Source organism: Mustelus asterias, chromosome 6 (assembly GCF_964213995.1).
Source record: "Mustelus asterias chromosome 6, sMusAst1.hap1.1, whole genome shotgun sequence".
In the NCBI taxonomy this organism is placed as follows: domain Eukaryota; kingdom Metazoa; phylum Chordata; class Chondrichthyes; order Carcharhiniformes; family Triakidae; genus Mustelus; species Mustelus asterias.
The window spans coordinates 11,387,151-11,411,081 of record NC_135806.1 but is presented as its reverse complement, the minus strand read 5'-3'; the positions used below and the strand labels follow the sequence as shown (position 1 = coordinate 11,411,081).

General features: G+C 47.0%; 1 protein-coding gene across 2 annotated transcripts; it reads left to right on the top strand.

Annotated features, from left to right (window-relative positions):
* The first annotated feature begins 976 nt into the window (after positions 1 to 976).
* Positions 977 to 23,875, top strand: LOC144495260 (uncharacterized). Of its 2 annotated transcripts, none has more exons than XM_078215331.1 (2): positions 977 to 1,249; positions 22,397 to 23,875. In XM_078215331.1, the coding sequence occupies exon 2, from the start codon at positions 22,673 to 22,675 to the stop codon at positions 23,597 to 23,599; it is 927 nt and encodes a 308-aa protein (XP_078071457.1). In that variant the 5' UTR covers positions 977 to 1,249; positions 22,397 to 22,672; the 3' UTR covers positions 23,600 to 23,875. The 2 variants fall into 2 exon arrangements, with proteins under 2 accessions (XP_078071457.1, XP_078071455.1); XM_078215329.1 differs by lacking the exon at positions 977 to 1,249 and adding an exon at positions 6,463 to 6,532.
* Positions 23,876 to 23,931: the final 56 nt, after the last annotated feature.

Here is a 23,931-nt window from a genome sequence, read left to right as displayed (position 1 = left end):
GCTTTGTTGATGCAGTGCGCAAGAAACAATACTTTTCACTGTATGTTAATACATGCGACAATAATAAATCAAATTTTAAAAAATCAAATCCAAAAAATCAAAATCAAAGCACTGCTGTTGTGGTTTCAGATTTAAAGTCAACACACTTGAAGTAGTAACTTGCATTTTTGTAGCATCTTTCACAGCCTCAGGACACTTCAAAGTGGTTTGCAGTGATGAAGTGTTTTTTGGAGTGCGGTCACTGCTGTAATGTAGAACATGTGGAAGCCAATTTGCTCACAGAAAGCTCCAGCAGATAATTGAATGGGGGCTAAATATCGGCGTGCACACCAGTGAATCAGCTCTGCTCCTCTTTGAGATAGTGCCATGGAGTCCTTCACATTCACCTGAGAGAGCTGGCTTATCATCCCATCCAATAAACACAGCTACTCCAATAGTGCAACACTCTTAGTACTGCGCCAAAGCGTCAGCCGAGGTTTTGTGCTCAAGTTTCAGGATTTTACTGTTTCTTCAGAAGGAACTCTTCAAATGCAGACAATAAAAATATAACAAAAACTTACTTCAACTTATAAATCAAAGAAAGGGTTCAATAAAGAAACTTCATCACTCCAAACTCGGGGCCTCACCCTGGGCCAATCCAAGCTCCCCCAAAATTCCCAACAGGTTCTTATTTATAGTGGGTCAGCTGACCATCACATCATTCTGTCACTGATTCCATGGTTTACTGGCTCAGCTGACCCTTACAGCTTGATACCGTTGGTCACATTACATCCAATAAAAAGTTGCCACCGGTTACATTCTAACATTTACAAACTAAATGCGACAGATTCATTTCTCTGCAGTTGGTTTCAGTGTCAAGAAGGAACAATCTGCAGGGTTCGCTCCTTTCAAAATCACAGACATTCATAAACTATTTTGCTGGCTCAGTAGCTTGTGGCGCAGAGTCTACTGACACTCCATCTATAATTGGCACAGTGGAGCAAGTCCCGCTGGTTGATTGCAAAGTCTGCCAACCAATTCCGATGGTGACAGCTGGGGACAGCCTTTCATGTCAGTTCTGTGCTGAGCAGACATTCCTTCTTCCTTCCAAGTCCCCAGAGAAAATGTCAGAAACCTGAAAGATTAGACGGTGGCTGCTTACCTCAGATCTGCCAGACTAGACGGCAAGGAACTCGTTCAGCACTTTGATCCAGCCGCACAGAAGCAGGCCATTCAGCCCATCAAACCTGTCAAATCACTGAGTACTAAGGTATTTCCTGAATGACTACACCACAGCCAGGTGTCAGGGAACACAGATCTTTTATTCTGTATTCATCACTTGTAATAACTTCAATCAGGCCACTGAGGTTGGCCTATTGAAACATGGGCCGGCGTGATTCTCCCATCGCGACCCGCAACTTTTTTGGCTGGTCACGGTGGGAGGTGCGCGTCGCCGGCCTTGTACCGGGATTTGCGCATGTGCCAGAAACGCATGCGCATCTCCCAGAGCCGGAGAACAGTCGCCGGTCAGACCACACTGGAAACCGGCGGGAAGGCAGGTAAGTCATCTGAATCGGTTTTAAATGTATTTTAAATATTTTTAGCAGTTCATTATCGGGAACTTTCAGGTCCTGATTGAATCTTCCACTCCGCCAGGAGTACTTCATTCCGGCAGGGTTCAGACTAGCTCCCCACATTCGGGGAACAAGCCGGAGGCTCCACCGGATTGAAGGGGGGCAATCGGGACCCCGCAGCGGGCCAGGCAGCGGGGAGGGTGGTCCCCCTTGGGCATGGAGCACCCTGGCAGTGCCAACCTGTGCCCGTGGCACTGCCCAAGGGGCATCGGGCAGTGCTAAGGGTAGAGCCTATTGTGGGCAGGGCTTGGGGGCAATTGGTGGGAGCGTGGGGTTCCCACTGCCACTCTGCAGACAGGATCTGTCTGGGATGGAGGGGGGGGGGAGCGATTGGGGCGGGCTGGGTGGAAGGTGGTTTGCTGGGGGGAGTCTGACCCTGGGGGGGTGGAGTCATTCGGGAGGGGGTCTGCTGGGATGAGTGGAGTGGGGGGATCGCAACTGCTGGGGGGGTGGGCTGTGCATTGGGACGCTGTGGGATGGGGGGGGTTAGGCTGGCCTGGGAATTTTTGTGGGGGCCATGATTGGGCCATGGGGAGGCTGGATGGGCAGCACTGCGGTGGTCCCGGGCTGGCCAGCAATCGGGCTGGCCAGCAAACGGGGAGTCTGACAGATCGGGATCACTGCGCATGCACAGAGTTCCAGAACTGTCAAACTCTGGCGGGAATAGGCCCCGCCCCCCTGGGTTTTTAATGATATTCACGACTGGGACCTCTGCAGTGCACAGAGTGCGGAGATTCAGGTGAGAAGCTGAACTGACAAAACAGTCGGGATCCAGAACTGTTTTCCCGTCAATTCAGCGCTTTTGGGAGAATCACAGCTATGAACTCTCTGATTAAGGAGTCAATTGATGGGCCAATCAGGGAGTCTTTTCCTTGTATTTAACTGGGAGTGTCAGTTCCTCTGGCACTCCTGAAGGTAAACTGCTGACTGCGAGCACTCTGTGTACTGCTGTTAGAATTGTAAATAAAGGGATTCTGATGAAGGGACTTCTGCCTCTGGAGGCTTATTACATCACTCCATGTTCCAAAGGTTGACTGCCCACTCAGGGTAGACCCCAGCAGCTCACCCCACACCACATGTCACCTGACCTGTTCCCTGAAAGGGCCTATGCCACAACATATGTAACAATGCCTGTATCAGCCAATTAGGAAAGTCAATCATACTGGCTGAGAACTGCCACCGATGTTTCAACACTGGGAAACTAACCTGGAGTGATGTCTTCTGTCAATCTGACACTTCTTGTGTTCCTTGAGTCAGCAAATCGTTTATCAATTCTTCCCATTAAGTCAGAAGTGATCATTTACTCTTGTGAATACTGGAGATGCCCTTCATTTTCGAGTTCCAACCTTGTTTAAGTGTTATTTAACAAGTCTCCAGCAAATAATCAATGGACTGCAGAAGGAGATGCAACATGGTAGAGTTATTGTTCTTCAATGAGGTATTAACCCAATTCTACATGGCACTGTTCAAACAAGAGCAGGGTATTGTATCAGTGATTTTGGTCGACGTTTCTCTTTTAACCTATAAAGCACCAATAAAATAATCATTCCTTTCTCAGGTGGTTGTGGAATCTTGCTCTGCACAAAATGGAGTGCTGTGGTTGGCTACGTAATGATAGTGACGACATCAAAGTGATTTGATTTGTTATATGGCACAGTGGGTTAGCACTGCTGCCTCACAGAGCCAGGGACCCGGGTTCGATTCCCAGCTTGGGTCACTGTCTGTGCAGAGTTTGCACGTTCTCCCCGTGTCAGTGTGGGTTTCCTCCGGGTGCTCCGGTTTCCTCCCACAGTCCAAAAGACGTGCTGGTTAGGTGCATTGGCCATGCTAAATTCTCCCTCAGTGTACCCGAACAGGCGCCGGAGAGTGGCGACTGGGGGATTTTCACAGTAACTTCATTGCTGTGTTAATGTAAGCTTACTTGTGACACTAATAAATAAAAAAAGACTCTGAAATAGCTCCCATAGAATGGTAAATCTTGATATGCGGCACAGAAACAGACCATTTGGCCCCACCAGTCCAATGCTGGTAATTATGCTTCACTCAAGCCTCCTCCATCTTTCCTCCACTAATTCTATTATTGTCAACTTCTATTCCCTTCTCTCACAGAGATTGTCGGCTTCTCTCGTCCCATACCCGGGGCCAGGTTTTACCATCCTTCCAAACCATTCTTTGAGTAAAGAAATCTCTTCTGCTTTCCTTATCAGACTTAGTGGTAGCATCTGCATTACATTAATGGTCTCTGATTGCCGACAAAAGGAAACACTAGGGGGGATCTTGAGCCCACGTTCTCCGTCCGCAGGAACAGTGAGAGGAGGCTCAAGATCCAGCGGAACCCGGAAATGGTAAACCTCGCTCGTGAGATCACAATTTCCATTTTTGCCACCTCTCGCTGCCGACATAATCAGGTTTACGCCCACAATGGGCAAGAACCTAATTTGCATCGATTTAAATAAATTTTAATGTAATTAAACACACCCTTGTCACATTTTCTCCCTTCACAATGGTGAGGTTTATAACAGATGTAGAGATTCACCCCCCCCACCCTTGCTCCCGGGGCACAAAGGTGAGTATAGCCCCAGGGGGAGAGGGACATGCCCTGGCAGTGCCCCTGGCACACCTGTGCTTAATTCTCTCTCCACTCACAATGTTTGTACCTTTAAGAGTTGATTATCTGTAAAGACTGCATTCCAATCATTATTCTGTAAATTGAGTTTGTGTCTCTGTATGCCCTGTTTGTGAGCATTCCTCCGCTCCACCTGACGAAGGGGCAGCACTCCGAAAGCTAGTGGCATTTGCTACCAAATAAACCTGTTGGACTTTAACCTGGTGTTGTTAAACTTCTTACTGTGTTTACCCCAGTCCAACGCCGGCATCTCCACATCAGGTAGGCACTGCCAGGTTGGCACCATGCCAAGCCGGCAGTGCCATCCTGTGCCAGGGGGCAGCGCCTGAATGGATCCTAGTGGGAGCCTCATGGCGGGAGGGGGATGGGGGGATGCATGTGCGTGCAGTGGTGGAGACTGAGGGAGATGTTGGCAATTACCGTGGGGGCAAGGGGGGAGTTCCTGAGACCTCCGGTAGGGGTGGGTGGAGGTCCTTTTTCCTCTGACCTTTAAAAGGTGCTTCCTGATCTCAGTGCAGCCACTTTACCAGTGTGTTTAGGCCCCACAGTTTTATTTTGACAAAGCAACATAAGATTTGGAGAGAAAACCTGTCTGGTTCCCTGGAGAGAAATATGCTGTCTTGGTCAGATTCTGACACTTTGCCATTGTTTGATCAGGTTCAGCCCACTACCTTGTATCGCCGCAACATTTAAGAGATTGAGAATCTTAATTGACACAATTTCACCACATATCTTATTAAAACTTACAGGATTCTGCGAGGCCTGGATAGAGTGGACGTAGAGAGGATGTTTCCACTAGTCGGAAAAACTAGAACCAGAGGGCACAACCTCAGGCTGAAGGGACGATCCTTTAAAACAGAGATGAGGGGGAATTTCTTCAGCCAGAGAGTGGTGAATCTGTGGAGCTCTTTGTCGCAGAAGGCTGTGGAGGCCAGGTTATTGAGTGTCTTTAAGACAGAGATAGATAGGTTCTTGATTAATAAGGGGATCAGGGGTTATGGGGAAAATGCAGGAGAATGGGGATGAGAAAAATATCAGCCATGATTGAATGGCGGAGCAGACTCAATGGGCCGAGTGGCCTAATTCTGCTCCTATGTCTCATGGTCTTATGGTCTTATCCAGTAGCTTCATATCCAAAATTTAAACTTGAAAGCAATGGAGTGGTTTAAAACATAAAGTTTTAATAACATACAAATGGTTGTGCAACTGTCCTTGAATCATGAAGCAGCTAAATGTACCATAAACATGATCACAGTCAGTTCCTTCATCAATGAATTTTTAACAGTGAATCTGAGGCATTTGTTTAAACAAACTTATACAGGTATTCTGTATCATATTCTTAAACTATCCACTCTATCAAAACCTTCTGCTGTGGATCTGTGGATGGTTTGCTTCATTTTAAGATATTTATGCCTATGCAATTATATTTAAATGCTAAGCTTTTAAAGTTTACTTGGCCACATTTTGAACTCAGCAGGCATGCTGGGATTAGCTTGGGAAATTGACTGCGTCCTTTGAAAGCACAATGCTAGCAGAAACAGCTTTCTCATAAGCCAAAGCAAAGCTTTTCATGGCCACAGCTGCAAATTGTTTATGAAAGTTAGAGACACAGCTTGTACCGAGCTATTTCATAACACAGGAAATGGGAAAGTTATAATTCTGTATACAACCATGTGTGTTCAGTGAGGTTTGGGTCAAGTCTGTGTCAGAACTGGCTTTTGCGAGTATCTCTCTCTCCCTCTCTCTCTCTCTCCCAGTTTTTTAATTCTCTGTAATGTGTTCATTTTAAATTCTGCTCAATAAAATAAATTCAACATACCAGTGCTGTCTTCGGCTATTCTGAGGAATGAATGGACCTTCCATAATTTTAAGGATCTTTATTAGGTCACCCCTCAAGAAACGAGACCCAGCCTGTCAATCTTTTTCTGATATGTGTAATCACACATTTCTGGTATCATGCTTGTAAATCTTCTCTGTACCCTTTGCAATGATCCTATATCAACTTGACAGTATGGTGAATAGGATTTTGCAGGTCTGTCATGAAATCTATTGATCTGCGTGTCCCTGGGTGTTAAATTAGCAGGCTGTGGAGACTGTAACATTTAAGGTACAGGATCTTCAATTGCTTATTACATTGGCCTCGTAAAAGGGGTAGAACCCTCTAGGGAATGTTTTGATAGGTCACCAGATCTATTCAAGGGTTTATGAATAGCTCTTCTTAGAGGCAGTCAGTTTGAAGCAGTCTGCAATCCAGAACTATCGCAGAAAAGGGGACAGGAGTAGATCCTATTAAGTAAGTTAAAAGAAGGGAACAGAGATATGGGCTCCAAATTCAGGAAACCACTGCAGCAGGCTGACTCTGATCTGTGAGCCGCTGGGGCAAAGATACCCATTTGGAGCAGTGGTGTTGTGTTTGGCCATAAATCTGAAATTGTGCTTGCACATTGTGATAAACCATCGTTGGTTCCCACTGGATAGTACTGAGCCAGGGTCTGGCCAGTACTACAAGGATGTACATATGTTACTGTTGGGTTGTGCTACTTGTTGCTGTTGGGGTTAGGGTGGGGTTGTTACACCTTTGTACTGTAGTGTTGTGGTACATCCCAGTCGGGCTCTGCCTCCTGGGAGAGGTATAAAGGTCCCTGCTCTGGCTGGGACCCCTCAGTCTGGGATCGTGTATATAATTATTGGCTGCTTCATTACAGTAAATAAAAGCCTTTATTTCCCGAGCATCTAGCCTCGTGTTTGATAACGCGCATCAATTTTATTTACTGTTGTTAAACTCTCGTCGAAGAAAAAAAAAAGAGAGTATGGAGCAGATCCTGAAGCCGGACCGCCTTACACCAGATCCACGTGTGGTGGGCGCCTCTAACACCTTCGACCACTGGCTGAAGTGCTTCGAAGACTACCTGGCAGCCTCCACAGCGGTCACCACAGATGATGACAGACTCCGGGTCCTCCATGCGAGGGTAAGCGACACTGTCTACCTCGCAATCCGTGCGGCCACCGATTACACAAAGGCCCTCGAGCTTCTGAAGAAGCGTTATATCAAACCGCCCAACGAAATACACGCTCGTTACCTCTTAGCCACTCGACGACGGCAGTCTGGCGAAACGATGGAGGAATATGCGAACGAGCTCCTACAGCTAGCCAGGGGCTGTAATTGCAAAGCTGTGTCGGCTGAGCAGAGCATGAACGACCTCGCCTGAGATGCGTTTGTGGCGGGAGTCGGTTTGTCGTACATTCGACTTAAACTATTGGAAAAAGGTAACCTTGACCTTACCCAGGCAATCGAGCGAGCGGAGATGCTGGAGACAGCCTCCAAAAGCTTAGTATTGTATCCGGAAGACCACGTGGAGACAACGTGGCAGGAGCAGTCGCCTATACCTCCTCGTCCCTCGGGTTCGAAATGCTGCGTAATGGCGTGCTCACACTCGGGCCAGATGACGGTAGCAGCTCCGGGCGGCCCGCGGTGTTACTTCTGTGGGGGAGCGAAGCATACTCAGCAATGGTGTCCCGCTAAGGCTGTGTTGTGCTCCGCCTGCGGTAAGAAAGGGCACTATTCGAAAGTGTGCCGATCTAAATCTAGGAACGGCAGTGCGGCCTGCGATTCTTCAGAGCTCGGCTCTTCGTCGTCGAAATCATCGAGGGGTTCGTACACGTGCGAGGCCAGGACGACGCCATTACGGTTGACAGAGTCGGAGGTGTGTGACCACCAGGGGTCGCTGAGTTTGGCGCCATCACCCACGTGCGACCTATGGGAGCGGCCATGTTGGTCGGCACCGACCACGAACGACCATAGAACATAGAACATAGAACAGTACAGCACAGAACAGGCCCTTTGGCCCACGATGTTGTGCCGAGCTTTATCTGAAACCAAGATCAAGCTATCCCACTCCCTATCATCCTGGTGTGCTCCATGTGCCTATCCAATAACCGCTTAAATGTTCCTAAAGTGTCTGACTCCACTATCACTGCAGGCAGTCCATTCCACACCCCAACCACTCTCTGCGTAAAGAACCTACCTCTGATATCCTTCCTGTATCTCCCACCACGAACACTACAGTTATGCCCCCTTTTAATAGCTCCATCCACCCGAGGAAATAGTCTTTGAACGTTCACTCTATCTATCCCCTTCATCATTTTATAAACCTCTATTAAGTCTCCCCTCAGCCTCCTCCGCTCCAGAGAGAACAGCCCTAGCTCCCGCAACCTTTCCTCATAAGACCTACCCTCCAAACCAGGCAGCATCCTGGTAAATCTCCTCTGCACTCTTTCCAGCGCTTCCACATCCTTCTTATAGTGAGGTGACCAGAACTGCACACAATACTCCAAATGTGGTCTCACCAAGGTCCTGTACAGTTGCAGCATAACCCCACGGCTCTTAAACTCCAACCCCCTGTTAATAAAAGCTAACACACTATAGGCCTTCTTCACAGCTCTATCCACTTGAGTGGCAACCTTTAGTGATCTGTGGATCCTCCACAGTCTTCAGAACCCTACCTTTGACCCTGTAATCCACATTTAAATTAGTCCTACCAAAATGAATCACCTCACATTTATCAGGGTTAAACTCCATTTGCCATTTTTCAGCCCAGCTTTGCATCCTATCTATGTCTCTTTGCAGCCTACAACAGCCCTCCACCTCATCCACTACTCCACCAATCTTGGTGTCATCAGCAAATTTACTGATCCACCCTTCAGCCCCCTCCTCTAAGTCATTAATAAAAATCACAAAGAACAGAGGACCAAGCACTGATCCCTGCGGCACTCCGTTAGCAACCTGCCTCCAATCCGAAAATTTTCCATTGACCACCACCCTCTGTCTTCGATCAGACAGCCAGTTACCTATCCAATTGGCCAACTTTCCCTCTATCCCACACCTCCTCACTTTCATCATAAGCCGACCATGGGGGACCTTATCAAACGCCTTACTAAAATCCATGTATATGATATCAACTGCCCTACCTTCATCAGCACACTTAGTTACCTCCTCAAAAAATTCTATCAAATTTGTGGGGCACGACTTGCCCTTCACGAATCCATGCTGACTATCCCGGATTCATCCGCATCTTTCTAAATGGTCGTAAATCCCATCTCTAAGGACCTTTTCCACCAGCAGGGGTCCTCCTCGTCGATTTCAGCTGCCTGCAGTGGCGCTCATGAACCAACGGTGGCGTCAATCATCCTGGACCAGGCCAAGTCTCATAGACTTGACAAATCTATGATGAACATCCAGCTTGCCTGAATCCAGAGGATGGTCGCCACTGCAGGGCGTGTCAGGACCCCATGGACTACCGTCACCTCAGGGTCAACCGGCCTGTGAGTCCATGGAAGAACAGCTGAACGCCGCCTTGGGGAGAACGCCACCGCAAGTGCCTACTCCGGTGTCACCGCCGGTATTGAGGAGGTCACAACGACGGTGCGGTCCCCCTGACCGTCTGAACTTATAGACTGATGACACTTTATTCTGTTTTTTTTGTACCCCGCCGGCCTTTGTTCTCAAAGGAGGGGTGAATGTGGTGAACCATCGTTGGTTCCCACTGGATAGTACTGAGCCAGGGGCTGGCCAGTACTACAAGGATGTACATATGTTACTGTTGGGTTGTGCTACTTGTTGCTGTTGGGGTTAGGGTGGGGTTGTTACACCTTTGTACTGTAGTGTTGTGGCACATCCCAGTCGGGCTCCGCCTCCTGGGAGAGGTATAAAAGTCCCTGCTCTGGCTGGGACCCCTCAGTCTGGGATCGTGTATATAATTATTGGCTGCTTCATTACAGTAAATAAAAGCCTTTATTTCCCGAGCATCTAGCCTCGTGTTTGATAACGCGCATCACACATTACTGTTGATTGAACATGGAAGTCCAGGGAGAAGGATTCGCGGAAGGCAATATTGAAACCCTGTGAGATGAGCCATTGTTTAAGCCACCCAGGAGGGAGCGATCTTTTGAGAGAATTTATAGAAACATAGAAGATAGGAGCAGGAGGAGGTCATTTGGCCCTTCGAGCCTGCTCCGCCATTCATTACGATCATGGCTGATCGTCGAACTCAATACCTAGCCTTTGATCCCATTTGCCCCAAGTGCTATATCTAGCTGCCTCTTAAATACATTCAATGTTTTGGCATCAACTACTTCCTGTGATAATGAATTCCACAGGCTCACCACTCTTTGGGTGAAGAAATCTCTCACTTCCGTCCTAAATGGTCTACCCTGAATCCTCAGACTCTGACCCCTGGTTCTGGACTCCCCCACCATCAGGAACACCCTCCCTGCATCTATCCTGTCTAGTCTTGGAATACTGTGTGCAGTTCTGGTCACCCTATTATAGAAAGGATATTATTTAACTAGAAAGAGTACAGAAAAGATTTACTAGGATGCTACCGGAACTTGATGGATTGAGTTATAAGGGGAGGCTGGATAAACTGGAACTTTTTTCTCTGGAGGTAGGAGACTGAGGGGTGATCTTATAGAGGTCCATAAAATACTGAGGGGCACAGATTAGCTAGATAGTCAATATCTTTTCCCAAAGGTAGGGAAGTCTAAAACTAGAGGGCATATGTTTGAGGTGAGAGGGGAGAGATACAAAAGGGTCCAGAGGGGCAGTTTTTTCACACAGAGAGTGGTGAGTATCTGGAACAAGCTGCCAGATATAGTAGTAGAGGTGGGTACAATTTTGTCTTTTAAAAAGCATTTAGATAGTTACATGCGTATGATGGTACGGTAGCACAGTGGTTACATGGGTATGGCGGCACGGTAGCACAGTGGTTAGCACTGCTGCTTCACAGCTCCAGGGTCCCGGGTTCGATTCCTGGCTCGGGTCACTGTCTGTGTGGAGTTTGCACATTCTCCTCGTGTCTGTGTGGGTTTCCTCCGGGTGCTCCGGTTTCCTCCCACAGTCCAAAGATGTGCGGGTTAGGTTGATTGGCCAGGTTAAAAAAAATTGCCCCTTAGAGTCCTGGGATGTGTAGATTAGCGGGTAAAATATATGGGGGTAGGGCCTGGGTGGGATTGTGGTCGGTGCAGACTCGATGCGCTGAATGGCCTCCTTCTGCACTGTAGGGTTTCTATGGTTTCTTCTTTCTATGGGCATAGAGGGATATGGGACAAATGCAGGCAATTGGGACTAGCTTAGGGGTTTTAAAAAAAAGGGGGCATAGACAAGTTGGGCTGAAGGGCCTGTTTCCATGCTGTAAACCTCTATGACTCTATAACTATGACTCTAGTCCTGTTAGAATTTTACAAGTTCAATCAGATACCCACTCATTCGTCTGAACTCCAGCGAAAACAATCCTAACCTAGTCAATTCCAAGGCAAGATCTTTGAATATGGAGACTGGAATCACTTGTGAGAAAGATAAAGTTTCAACAAGATTGGTTGACTCACAGTTGGACCAACGTCTGGATGATTTACTGAGAAATCTATGGAATCTGTTTTGGTTGCATCTATAATTTACCCTGTAGTGTGGAGTATCTGATCACAGTTCGTTTGTTAATTTACATGTATCTCAAATTTGCCCTGAATGTTAGAGTATAAGATACATATTGTAAATTGGTTAATCTTCCTGAACTTGTAACGCAAATGTTATTTTTGTTTGTTTGAATCCTATTGCAGAAAGTTGGTATGCGGTTGCAGAATGCAATAAAAAAGGCAAATGTGATGTTGGCATTTATTGCAAAGGGACTGGAGTGTAAAAGTAGAGAAGTGTTGTTGCAATTGTATTGGGTGTTGGTGAGACCATATCTAGAGTATTGTGTCCAGTTTTCGTCTCCTTATTTGAGGAAGGATGTGGTGGCATTGGAGGCAGTTCAGAGGAGGTTCACCAGATTGATTCCGGGGATGAAAAGGTTGATGTCTGTGGAGAGTTTGAACAGTTTGGGCTTTTAGTCGATGGAGTTTAGAAGGATGAGAGGGGATCTGATCGAGGTATATAACATTTTTAAAGGGATTGATAAAGTAAATGTCGACCAAATGTTTATTCTTATGGAGCAACCTAGAACAAGAGGTCGCAGGTATAGGTTGAGAGACGATAGATTTAAAACTGAGATGAGGAGGAACTATTCGCAGACGGTGGTGAATTCATGGAACTCGCTGCCCCATATTGCGGTGCAGTCTGAATCATTGAATAGTTTCAAGAAGGAGATGGATATCTTTCTAACACATAAAGGGATAAGGGGATATGAGGAACAGGTGGGGAGGTGGATTTGAGATCAGGAGAGATCAGCCATGATCTGATTGAATGGCAGAGCAGGCTCGAAGTACTTCATTTGCCAACCTCGGCTCCTAATTCCTATGTTCCTATGGAATCTTGTGACTTTATTCCAAAACCCGGTCTCAAACTTGAATCTCAAACTTTATCTATTTTAAACAAAACATTATTGGTCCCTCACCTGATCCTGGAGTTTGGCCAGGGATTGCACCAGATCTAACAAAAGTTCAATGCAGCGTCAGCGTAACTACCCTACTTTTCAAATCTATCCCACTAGAAATAAAGCCGAGTGCTTGTTTTTGATTTGATTTGATTTGATTTATTATTGTCACATGTATTAGTATACAGTGAAAAGTATTGTTTCTTGCGCGCTATACAGACAAAGCATACCGTTCATTGAGAAGGAAAGGAGAGAGTGCAGAATGTAGTGTTACAGTCATAGCCAGGGTGTAGAGAAAGATCAACTTAGTGCGAGGTAGGTCCATTCAAAAGTCTGACAGCAGCAGAGAAGAAGCTGTTCTTGAATCGGTTGGTATGTGACCTCAGACGTTTGTATCTTTTTCCCGATGGAAGAAGGTGGAAGAGAGAATACCCAGAGTTTTATTTATGGTCTTGGTAACCAAGGGCACAACTTTTAGTGATTGGTGCATCTTTTCCTCTGGGATCCCTTTGTTCATCCACACCACCCAGACTAGAAATCTGCTTCTGAGAATACCCGGGTTACAAGTCACCCTTATTTCAAAGGTGACCACACATGGGTGGCATGGTGCACAGTGGTTAGCACTGCTGCTTCACAGTGCCAGGAACCCAGCTTCGATTCCCGGTTTGGGTCACTGCCTGTGTGGAGTTTGCACGTTCTCCCTGTGTCTGCGTGGGTTTCCTCCAGGTGCTCCGGTTTCCTCCCACATTCTGAAAGACGTGCTGGTTAGGTGCATTGACCCGAACAGGTGCCGGACTGTGGCGACACAGTAACTTCAGTGTTAATGTAAGCCTTACTTGTGACTAATAAATAAACTTTATTGTAACCGGCCTTGTAATATTCCGATGTCACCCAAAGTCTTTTCTTCCTCTTGTTTCTGACAGAGCCTCTCTCCTCTTTGATGGTCAAATGACTAAGATGCGCTTTTGACTCAGGAAGTTGCGGATTCATAACCTCACTGAGCTGGGGTTGCTGGCAATGGCTGTTTTTGAGGGGGGGTGGGGGGATGCAGCTGGAGGGAGGTCGGAATTGCGTGCCAGCTCAGACTGTGGGGGATGGGTGGGGAGAAGGGCTCAATGATTGGGGAGGAGTGGAGGAACTGCACAATGATCTGGTGGGGAGAGAAGGGGGTGGCGGGGGAGGGGGCCAATGATCGGGGGGGGGGGAGGTGGTGGTGGGGTGGTAGAGAATTGCCAACTCCGGTTGGGGTGTTGGGGAAAGTGCTTTATTGCAAAATGAAGTTACTGCTGACAATTTGTAAAAGGACGGGGGGGGCGGGTTTTGGGGGGGCGGCAGGGGGGGAGGGTGTAGGGGGATGTGGTCAGCCTTCCATGTCGATCCTTAGTCAGGATTAGAATACTTGGCACTTTCATGAATTTCTTGCATGGAATTAAAGAATGAATTTTGAATCATTTTGTTAAACATCTCACCCAAGTTGGGCAGACTCTTCAGTGAGAAGCATGAGCACTTGTCTCACTGGTACCAGAACTCTCTACCTGCTCATACTTTCATATCATGAATAATGCCATACACACTCTGCCAGAAAGCAGGCCCTGGCATAGAAATCACAGAAACCCTACAGTGCAGAAGGAGGCCATTTGGCCCATCAAGTCTGCACCGACCACAATCCCACCCAGGCCCTAACCCCTTCGCCATACTTATTTACCCCACTGATCCCTCTATCCTATGCATCCCAGGACACTAAGTGTCAATTTATCATGGCCAATGCACCTAACCCGCACATCTTGGGATTGTGGGAGGAAACTGGAGCACCCGGAGGAAACTCACGCAGACACAGCAAGAATGTGTAAACTCTGCACAGATAGTGACCCAAGACGGGAATCGAACCAAGGTCCCTGTGAGGCAGCAATGCTAACCACTGTGCCACCATGCATCATTGTCTGCGGATGCTTCATAAGAACATAAGAATATAAGAACTAGGAGCAGGAGTAGGCCATCTGGCCCCTCGAGCCTGCTCTGCCGTTCAATAAAATCATGGCTGGTCTTTTCATGAATCAGCTCCACTTACCCGCCCGCTCACCATAACCCTTAATTCCTTTATCTATCCTTGCCTTAAAAGCATTCAATGAGGTAGCGTCAACTGCTTCACTGGGCAGGGAATTCCACAGATTCACAACCCTTTGTGTGAAGAAGTTCCTCCTCAACTCAGTCCTAAATCTGCTTCCCCTTATTTTGAGGCTATGCCCCCTAATTCTAGCTTCACCCGCCAGTGGAAACAACTTCCCTGCTTCTATCTTACTTATTCCCTTCATAATCCTGAGCTGTTTCCTGGCAGTTTTTTGTCATAGCTGGTTTGCCACTGCCTTCCACTCTCAGGGATAGGACAAACAGGCGGAGCTTCCCAGTCTTCCTCAACTGGAGTGGGAATCAAGCATACACTGTTGGTGTTATTCTGAACCACATGCCAAACAATCTGAACTAACTCAATCCTTATGATGAATCCTACATTATTAGAGTGTGACGGGGCAGTCTTTTATTACTAAACCATTGGAAAAGGTGGCCCTTTGATTACAGTGTTTGAGAATCACTGATTTACCAACTGGTGTCATGTTTGAAAACATGGCGAGAGGTCAATGTATGGTGGGGGATGACTATGAATTATATCAAAATTAATGCAAATCTATTCAAATGAGGTCCTTGCCCTTTGAGGGCATGAACTTTGCTATGTCACTGGCCAGGGGCAGGGAAAATCACAGAACGCGATCTCTGCGGAAAGAATTGCATTTCCCAATTTTCTCTGGATTTTTAGCCCACATCACCACTTTGACAGCGAACATGGGCTGAAAATTACCCCCTATCAATCCCCACAATGCCTACTGGGAAAGGGGACATTTAACCCATCAAGTCTGCACCGACTCTCTGAAAGAGCATCTTACTCAGGTCTAACCCCACCCCTCACCCTATCCCCATAACCCTATGCATTTACCATGGCTAACCCACCAATCTACACATCTTTGGACACTAAGGGGCAATTTTAACATGGTCAATCCACCTAACATGTACATCTTTGGATAGTGGGAGGAAACTGGAGCAGCTGGAGGAAACCCACGCAGACACGGGGAGAACTTGCACACTTTCACAGACAGTCACCCAAGGCCGGAATTGAACCCGGATCCCTGGCTCTGTGAGGCAGCAGTGATAATCACTGTGCCAGCGTGCCACTCTTTGACCTTTAGAATTTCATGCATCTTAGTGTTTCAGATACATTTCATGTATCATCCGAGGAGATCAGGAACACCAGAATTTCTTGGGAGACTATATTCATCTTTAAAACCCAACTCCCACCCATTTTCATTTTGTTTCAAATGACAATAGGGGAGGCGATGGCCTAGTGTTATCATCACTGGATGATTAATCCAGAAACTCAGCTAATGTTCTGGGGACCCGGGTTTGAACCCCGCCACGGCAGATGATAGAGTTTGAATTCAATAAAACATATCTGGAATTAAGAATCCACTGATGACCATGAAACCATTGTCGATTGTCGGAAAAACTCATCTGGTTCACTGATGTCCTTTAGGGAAGGAAATCTGCTACCCTCAGCTGGTCTGGCCTACATGTGACTCCAGAGCCACAGCAATGTGGTTGACTCTCAACCCCCCTCGAGCAACTAGGATTGGACAATAAATGTTGGCCAGCCAGCGATGCCCATGTCCCATGAATGAATATTTAAAAGAAGGTAACTCTGAAAGTGGTATCAAAGAGTTAAACCATTAATTTAGACAGCAGCAGGTTGTCATAAAAACTGAAAATGGTGGAAACACTCAACAAATCAGATAGCATCCACGGAGAAAGATGGAGTTAACCTTTTGGGTTAATAACTCTTTGTCAGATTATTTTAGTTAAAATAATGTATGTGATTGCACCTGGCCTCATCTTTACAAGTGAGGATTGGCACGAATTGTGGGTGTGTGGAAAAATAAAAATGACTGAGTTGTTCGGGCAATCTCACATGCCAAGGTGCACTCACCACCATATACTGGTACGAGTTAATCTGACCACACGGAGGTTGTGTGTTCCTTGCAGGGTAAAAGTGTAATCAACCTGGAGAAGCAAGGAAATCATTGCACTCTGCAATAATTGCTACTTTAAAGCATTCCCTCTCATGGGTAAATTACTGAAAGGGAAATAATGAGAGCAAAGAAGGAGAATAAGCCTTCTTAAGGCCTTGTTTACAACTTGTTAATGGCTTTTGAAGTCATATAGAGAAAAAAAAAACACATTTCCTGGAAGTGAAAATATTCTCAATAGTAAATATTTGATTTTAATAGACAATTTTGTAAACAGCAACATCTTGCATTCATGTATAACTTCAAACATAAAACAAAAATATCTCAAGGCGTTTCGAAGATTTGAGGGAAAAAAGAATGGATCCAGATGTGGATTAAAAGTTTCGTCAAGGTGCTGGATTTCAAAGATTGTTTTCAATGTGAGACAGAGGTGAAGAACTGAAAGGATTTAGGGAGGAGGTTTCAGGGAAGTCGATCTAGCCATGGTTACCGGTGGTGGGGTGAAGGGAGGGAAGGATGAACAGTGCCAGTGTCAGAGCAACAGAAGGAGCAGTGAGGGTGTGATGGGAGGGAAGAGGCTGAGGAGTGATTTCAATGCAAGGAAGTGAAGGGTGGGATTTTCCAGTCCCAGCCGTTGCTGGGATCCGCCAGCCCCCCTGCTGAAAGTCTTCTGCGTCCTGCCTTAATGGGGGCTGGAAAATCCTAGCTGAAGTGTACACAATTGAGACACTGTGGGGCTGTAAATAGGGTGACCAAGAAAAAAGGTGGAGAGTGAGAATGACCTCATCTGGGATCTGATGTTAGCAACAGAACTGGGGGACCTGAAGTGTATGGAGTGGCCCATAACATCCTGGTGCCCCAGTGCTGGAGTTGTGGAGTACCACAAAGATGTGCTGGGAAATCCCTCGAGGAAGTTCCCAGGTAAAGGTTTACCTGGCAATTGTCCAGAAGCATTAACTTCTCCTGGAAAACTGCACTGTGCTGGTAACCATCTGACAAAGTGATTTAATTCACTAACTCCGTATGGTTCTGTCAAGGTTAGGCTAATAGTTATTCTGAAAAAGTTAGAAGAATTAAAACCCCTTCTAACTTCAGTGTAACCATTTTAAACACCCAGACTGGTCCCCACATCGGACTCCCCTCACACACCCAAACCTCCCTGTGTCCCCCCCACTACTAGGCACTCACTCCACAGCATTCCCCACTCCAACACCACACCCACGTGGTATTTGCCCACCCCCATTCAACCTGACCTGACCCAAGCTCTCCCCTCACACCTGACCTGACTCCTCCAGCCTGACATGAATCCCCACAGATCCTCACCCCTTGGCCCAACTCAAGGTAGACAAGTCCCCGGGCCCGGATGGAATGCATCCCAGGGTACTGAAAGAAATGGCTGAGGTAATAGCAGATGCGTTAGTAGTAATTTATCAAAATTCGCTGGACTCTGGGGTAGTGCCGGCTGACTGGAAAACAGCTACTGTTACGCCGCTGTTTAAAAAAGGAAGTAGACAAAAGGCGGGTGACTACAGGCCGGTTAGCTTAACATCCGTAGTTGGGAAGATGCTAGAGTCCATTATCAAAGAGGAAATAACAGAGCACCTGAATAAGAATGGTTCGATCAAGCAGACGCAGCATGGATTCATGAAGGGAAAGTCGTGTTTGACGAATCTACTGGACTTTTATGAAGATGTCACTAGTGCGGTTGACAGAGGGGAACCGGTGGATGTGGTGTTTTTAGATTTCCAGAAGGCATTCGATAAGGTGCCTCACAAAAGGTTGCTGCAGAAGATTGGGGTACACGGAGTTAGGGGTAAGCTGTTGGCGTGGATTGGGGATTGGCTATCTAACAGGAAGCAGAGAGTTGGGATAAATGGGTGCTTTTCTGGTTGGCAGTTGGTGAGCAGTGGCGTGCCGCAGGGATCGGTGCTGGGGCCTAAATTGTTTACCATTTACATAGATGATCTGGAGGAGGGGACTGAATGTAGGGTATTCAAGTTTGCTGATGACACGAAGGTGAGTGGGAAAGCGAATTGCGTGGAGGACGCGGAAAGTCTGCAGAGAGATTTGGATAGGCTGAGCGAGTGGGCGAGGATCTGGCAGATGGAATATAACGTTAGCAAATGTGAGGTTATCCACTTTGGAAGAAATAATAGTAAATTGGAATATTATTTAAATGGAGAAAAATTACATCGTGCGACTGTGCAGAGGGACCTGGTGGTCCTTGTGCACGAATCGCAAAAACTCAGTCTGCAGGTGCAGCAGGTGATCAAGAAGGCGAATGGAATGTTGGCCTTTATCGCGAGGGGGATAGAATATAAAAGCAGGGAGGTCTTGCTGCAACTGTACAAGGCACTGGTGAGGCCGCAACTGGAGTACTGTGTGCAGTTTTGGTCCCCTTATTTGCGAAAGGATATATTGGCCTTGGAAGGAGTGCAGAGAAGGTTCACCAGATTGATACCGGAGATGAGGGGTGTAGCTTATGAGGAGAGATTAAACAGATTGGGTCTGTACTCGTTGGGGTTTCGAAGGCTGAGGGGTGATCTTATAGAGACATATAAGATAATGAAGGGGCTGGATAGGGTAGAGGTGGAGAGATTCTTTCCACTTAGAAGGGAAACCAGAACTAGAGGGCACAGCCTCAAAATAAGGGGGGGCCGGTTCAGAACAGAGTTGAGGGGGAACTTCTTCTCTCAGAGGGTAGTGAATCTCTGGAATTCTCTGCCCATTGAAGTGGTGGAGGCTTCCTCGTTGAATATGTTTAAATCACGGGTAGATAGTTTTCTGATCGATAAGGGAATTAGGGGATATGGGGAGCAGGCGGGTAAGTGGAACTGATTCGCTTCAGATCAGCCATGATCTTGTTGAATGGCGGGGCAAGCTCGAAGGGCCAGATGGCCTACTCCTGCTCCTATTTCTTATGTTCTTATGTTCAACCCCCATGTCCAACCCAGCCCAACCACCACCAATGTTTGACACCACCAACCCCATGTCCAACTACCCACCCCCCCCCACCCCCGCTCCCCCCCCCCCCCCCCCCCCCCCCCCCGCCCTCCATGTCTGACACCTCTGATATCTGACTCCACTGGCTCCCAGATGTCTAACCTCCCAATTTCCACCCAATATCTGATACCAGCGTGGATGCAGAGCGATTGGATTTTGAAAAAGTATGTGTTAAGTTTCCAGATAGGCTCATGGAATTGGAGTTAATGTATTAGTGCAGAGTGAGGGTTGGTTAATGGACAGAAAAGGGAGAGGAGAAATAAGAGGATTATTTTCAGGTTGGCAGGCCGTAATTAATGAGCACTTGGATCACTGCTCAGGCCCCGACCATTTACAATCTATATCAATGATTTAGATTAAGGGATTGCATACAATGTACCTAAGTTTACTGGTGAGTTGGATGAGAAAGTTGGTTGGAAGGAGAATGTGAAGAGACTATGACAGGATTTGCAGAGCTTAAGTGAATGGATGGCATAGTGGCAAAGTGGTTAGCACTGCTGCCTCACAGCATCAGGGACCTGGGTTCAATTCCCAGCTTGGGTCACTGTCTCTGCGGAATCTGCATGTTTTCTCCATGTCTGCGTGGGTTTCCTCCGGGTGATCCAGTTTCCTCTCACAGTCCAAAGATATGTGGATTAGATGCATTGGCCGTGCTAAATTCTTCCTCCATGTACCCGAACAGGTGTCGGAGTGTGGTGACTAGGGGATTTTTACAGCAACTTCATTGCAGTGTTAATGTAAGCCTACTTATGACATTAATCAATTGACTTTAAACTGAATGGGCATGAAGTTGGCAGATGGAATATAACATGGAGAAACATGAAATTATCCACTTTGGTAGGAAAAATGAAAACTAATAATTTTTTTAAATTTGAGAGACTGGAAAGCCAGCAGAGCCAGCAATTAGGAAAGCAAATAGTATGCTAACCTTTATTATAAAGGGATTAGAGTATAAGAGTATTGAAGTCTTACTACAATTATACAAGGTTTTGGTGAAAGCATACCTGGAGTACAGTGTACATATCTGGTCTTCTTAGTATCCTTAGTCCCCCATCTGGTCTCCTTCATGGGAAGTCTACAGTAAATAACAGAACCCTTAGAAGCATTAACAGAGGGATCTAGGTGTTCAGATCCACAGTTCCCTGAAAGTGGCAACACAAGTGGTTATGGTGGTCAAGAACGCATATGGCATGCTTACCTTCATCAGTCAGGGCACAGAGTATAAAAATTGGCAAGTCATGTTGCAGCTGTATAGAATTTTATTTCGGCCACATTTGGAATATTGCACCCAGTTCTGGTCGCCACACTACAAGAAGGGTGTAGAGGCTATGGAGAAGGTACAGAAAAGGTTTACCAGGATGTTGCTTGGTTTGGAGGGTTTTAGCTGTGAGGGGAGATTGGACAAACTTAGATCATAGATCATAGAAACCCTACAGTGCAGAAAGAGGCCATTTGGCCCATCGAGTCTGCACCAACCACAATCCCACCTGGGCCCTACATATTTTACCCGCTAATCCCTCTAATCTACGCATCTCAGGACACTAAGGGGCAATTTTAGCATGGCCAATCAACCTAACCCACACGTCTTTGGACTGTGGGAGGAAACCGGAGCACCCGGAGGAAACCCACGAGCAGAATGTGCAAACTCCACGCAGACAGTGACCCGAGCCGGGAATCGAACACAGGCCCCTGGAGCTGTGAAGCAGCAGTTCTGCACCCATGTCGCCCACAAACTTGGTTTGTTTTCACTTGAATGTCGGAGGCTGAGGGGCGACCTGATAGTGGTTTACAAAATTATGAGAGGCATAGATATAATGGATAGTGGGAGTCTTTTTCCCAAGGTAGAAATGTCAATTACTAGGAGGCATATGTTTAAGGTAAGAGGGGGAAAATTTAAGGGAGTTGTGAGAGGCAAGTTTTTTTACACAGAGGGTGGTAAGTGCCTGGAATGCACAGCCAGGGGAGGTGGCAGAAGCACATACAATGGCAATGTTTAAGAGGCATCTTGACAGATAGATGAATAGACAGGGAATAGAGGGATACAGACCATGAAGAGGCAAAAGGTCTTTAGAAAGGTGTCATGTGTTGGCACAGGGTGGGTGGGCTGAAGGACCTGTTCCTGTGCTGTACTGTTCTTTGCTCTTATCTAAGGACTCAAGAGGCCAACTCCAGCTCTTATTTCTTTTTATTTTCTTTACCTGGAGAGTGATGTAAATGCGGGATAGCTACCACATGAAGTGATTGAGTTGAATGGACACAATGAAGGGGAAGCATGAGGGAATAAGGAATACATATTACAATTAGATGGAGTGGAGTGAGAGGATTTGCAAGTGGAAGGTAAGACCTTGCATAGACTAATTGGGCTGAATGGCCTTTTCCTGCACTGTAAATTCTGTGAAATTTGCTAAACTTGGCAAATAAATGGCAAGAATGCTGACAATCCCTTTTCTTCACATTCGGCCACTAAATGATCCATTAGAGGTCTAAATTTCTGGCACTTGGGATTTCAACTCCTGCGTGGTTGAACATCAATATAAATTGAATTAATTGAAGCAGCAGCAGTTCTGCATTATTAATAATACCAGGTTAAAGTTTCCATATCATGCAAAGAATGTACAATGCAACCAAAAAAGCACAGGCCACTTAAAATGTCCGGGTACTCCAACAGAATAATCTCACTAAAAATCAACTGTTAACTAAATTCTCCTCTTTTCATAGAATCCTGGGATCCCTACGGTGCAGAAGGAGGCCATTCGGTCCATTGAGTCTGCACCGACAATAAACCCACCCACGCCCCATTCCTGCAACCCCGTGTATTTACCCTGCTAATCCCCCCGGCACTGAGGGGAAATGTATCATGGCCACTCAACCTAACCCACATATCTTTGGAATGTGGGAGGAAACCGGAGGAAACTCACGCAGACACGGGGAGAACGTGCAAATGCCACACACACAGTCATCCGAGGCCAGAATTGAACACAGATCCCTGGCGCAATGAGGCGTCACCTCAGCACCTCACTGTACCGCAAGCCCACGGATAACCTCACGATGCTCCACTTCCCCAACTTCCACCCTAAACACGTTAAAGAAGCCATCCCCGACGGACAAGCCCTCCGAATACACAGGATCTGCTCGGATGAGGAGGATCGCAACAGACACCTCCAGGCGCTGAAAGATGCCCTCATAAGAACAGGATATGGCGCTCGACTCATCGATCGACAGTTCCGACGCGCCACAGCGAAAAACCGCACTGACCTCCTCAGAAGACAAACACGGGACACAGTGGACAGAGTACCCTTCGTCGTCCAGTACTTCCCCGGAGCGGAGAAGCTACTACATCTCCTCCGGAGCCTTCAACATGTCATTGATGAAGACGAACATCTCGCCAAGGTCATCCCTACACCCCCAATTCCTGCCTTCAAACAACCGCACAACCTCAAACAGACCATTGTCCGCAGCAAACTACCCAGCCTTCAGGAGAACAGTGACCACGGCACCACACAGCCCTGCCACAGCAACCTCTGCAAGACGTGCCGGATCATCGACACTGATGCCATCATCTCACGTGAGAACACCATCTACCAGGTACACGGTACCTACTCTTGCAACTCGGCCAACGTTGTCTACCGTTGCAGGAAAGGATGCCCCGAGGCATGGTACATTGGGGAAACCATGCAGACGCTACGACAACGGATGAATGAACACCGCTCGACAATCACCAGACAAGACTGTTCTCTTCCTGTTGGGGAGCACTTCAGCGGTCACAGGCATTCAGCCTCTGATCTCCGGGTAAGCATTCTCCAAGGCGGCCTTCACAACACACGACAGCGCAGAGTCGCTGAGCAGAGACTGATAGCCAGGTTCCGCACACAAGAGGACAGCCTCAACCGGGATATTGGGTTCATGTCACACTATCTGTAACCCCACAACCTGTCTGGATGTGCAAAATCTCACTAGCTGTCCTGTCTGGAGACAATACACATCTCTTTAACCTGTGCTTAATGCTCCCTCCACTCACATTGTCTGTACCTTTAAGACTTGATTAGCTGTAAAGACTCACATTCTAATCATTATTCATGTAAACTGAGTTTGTGTCTTTGTGCCCTGTTTGTGATCAGAACTCCCACCCACCTGACGAAGGGACAGCCTGTTCCGAAAGCTTGTGGCTTTTGCTACCAAATAAACCTGTTGGACTTTAACTTGGTGTTGTTAGACTTCTTGCCATGAGGCCGCAGTGCTAACTATTGTGCCAC

Bases quoted from the DNA above. Each gene is read 5' to 3' on its own strand.
- LOC144495260 (XM_078215331.1), top strand. From the start codon at position 22,673: ATGAGGCGTCACCTCAGCACCTCACTGTACCGCAAGCCCACGGATAAC.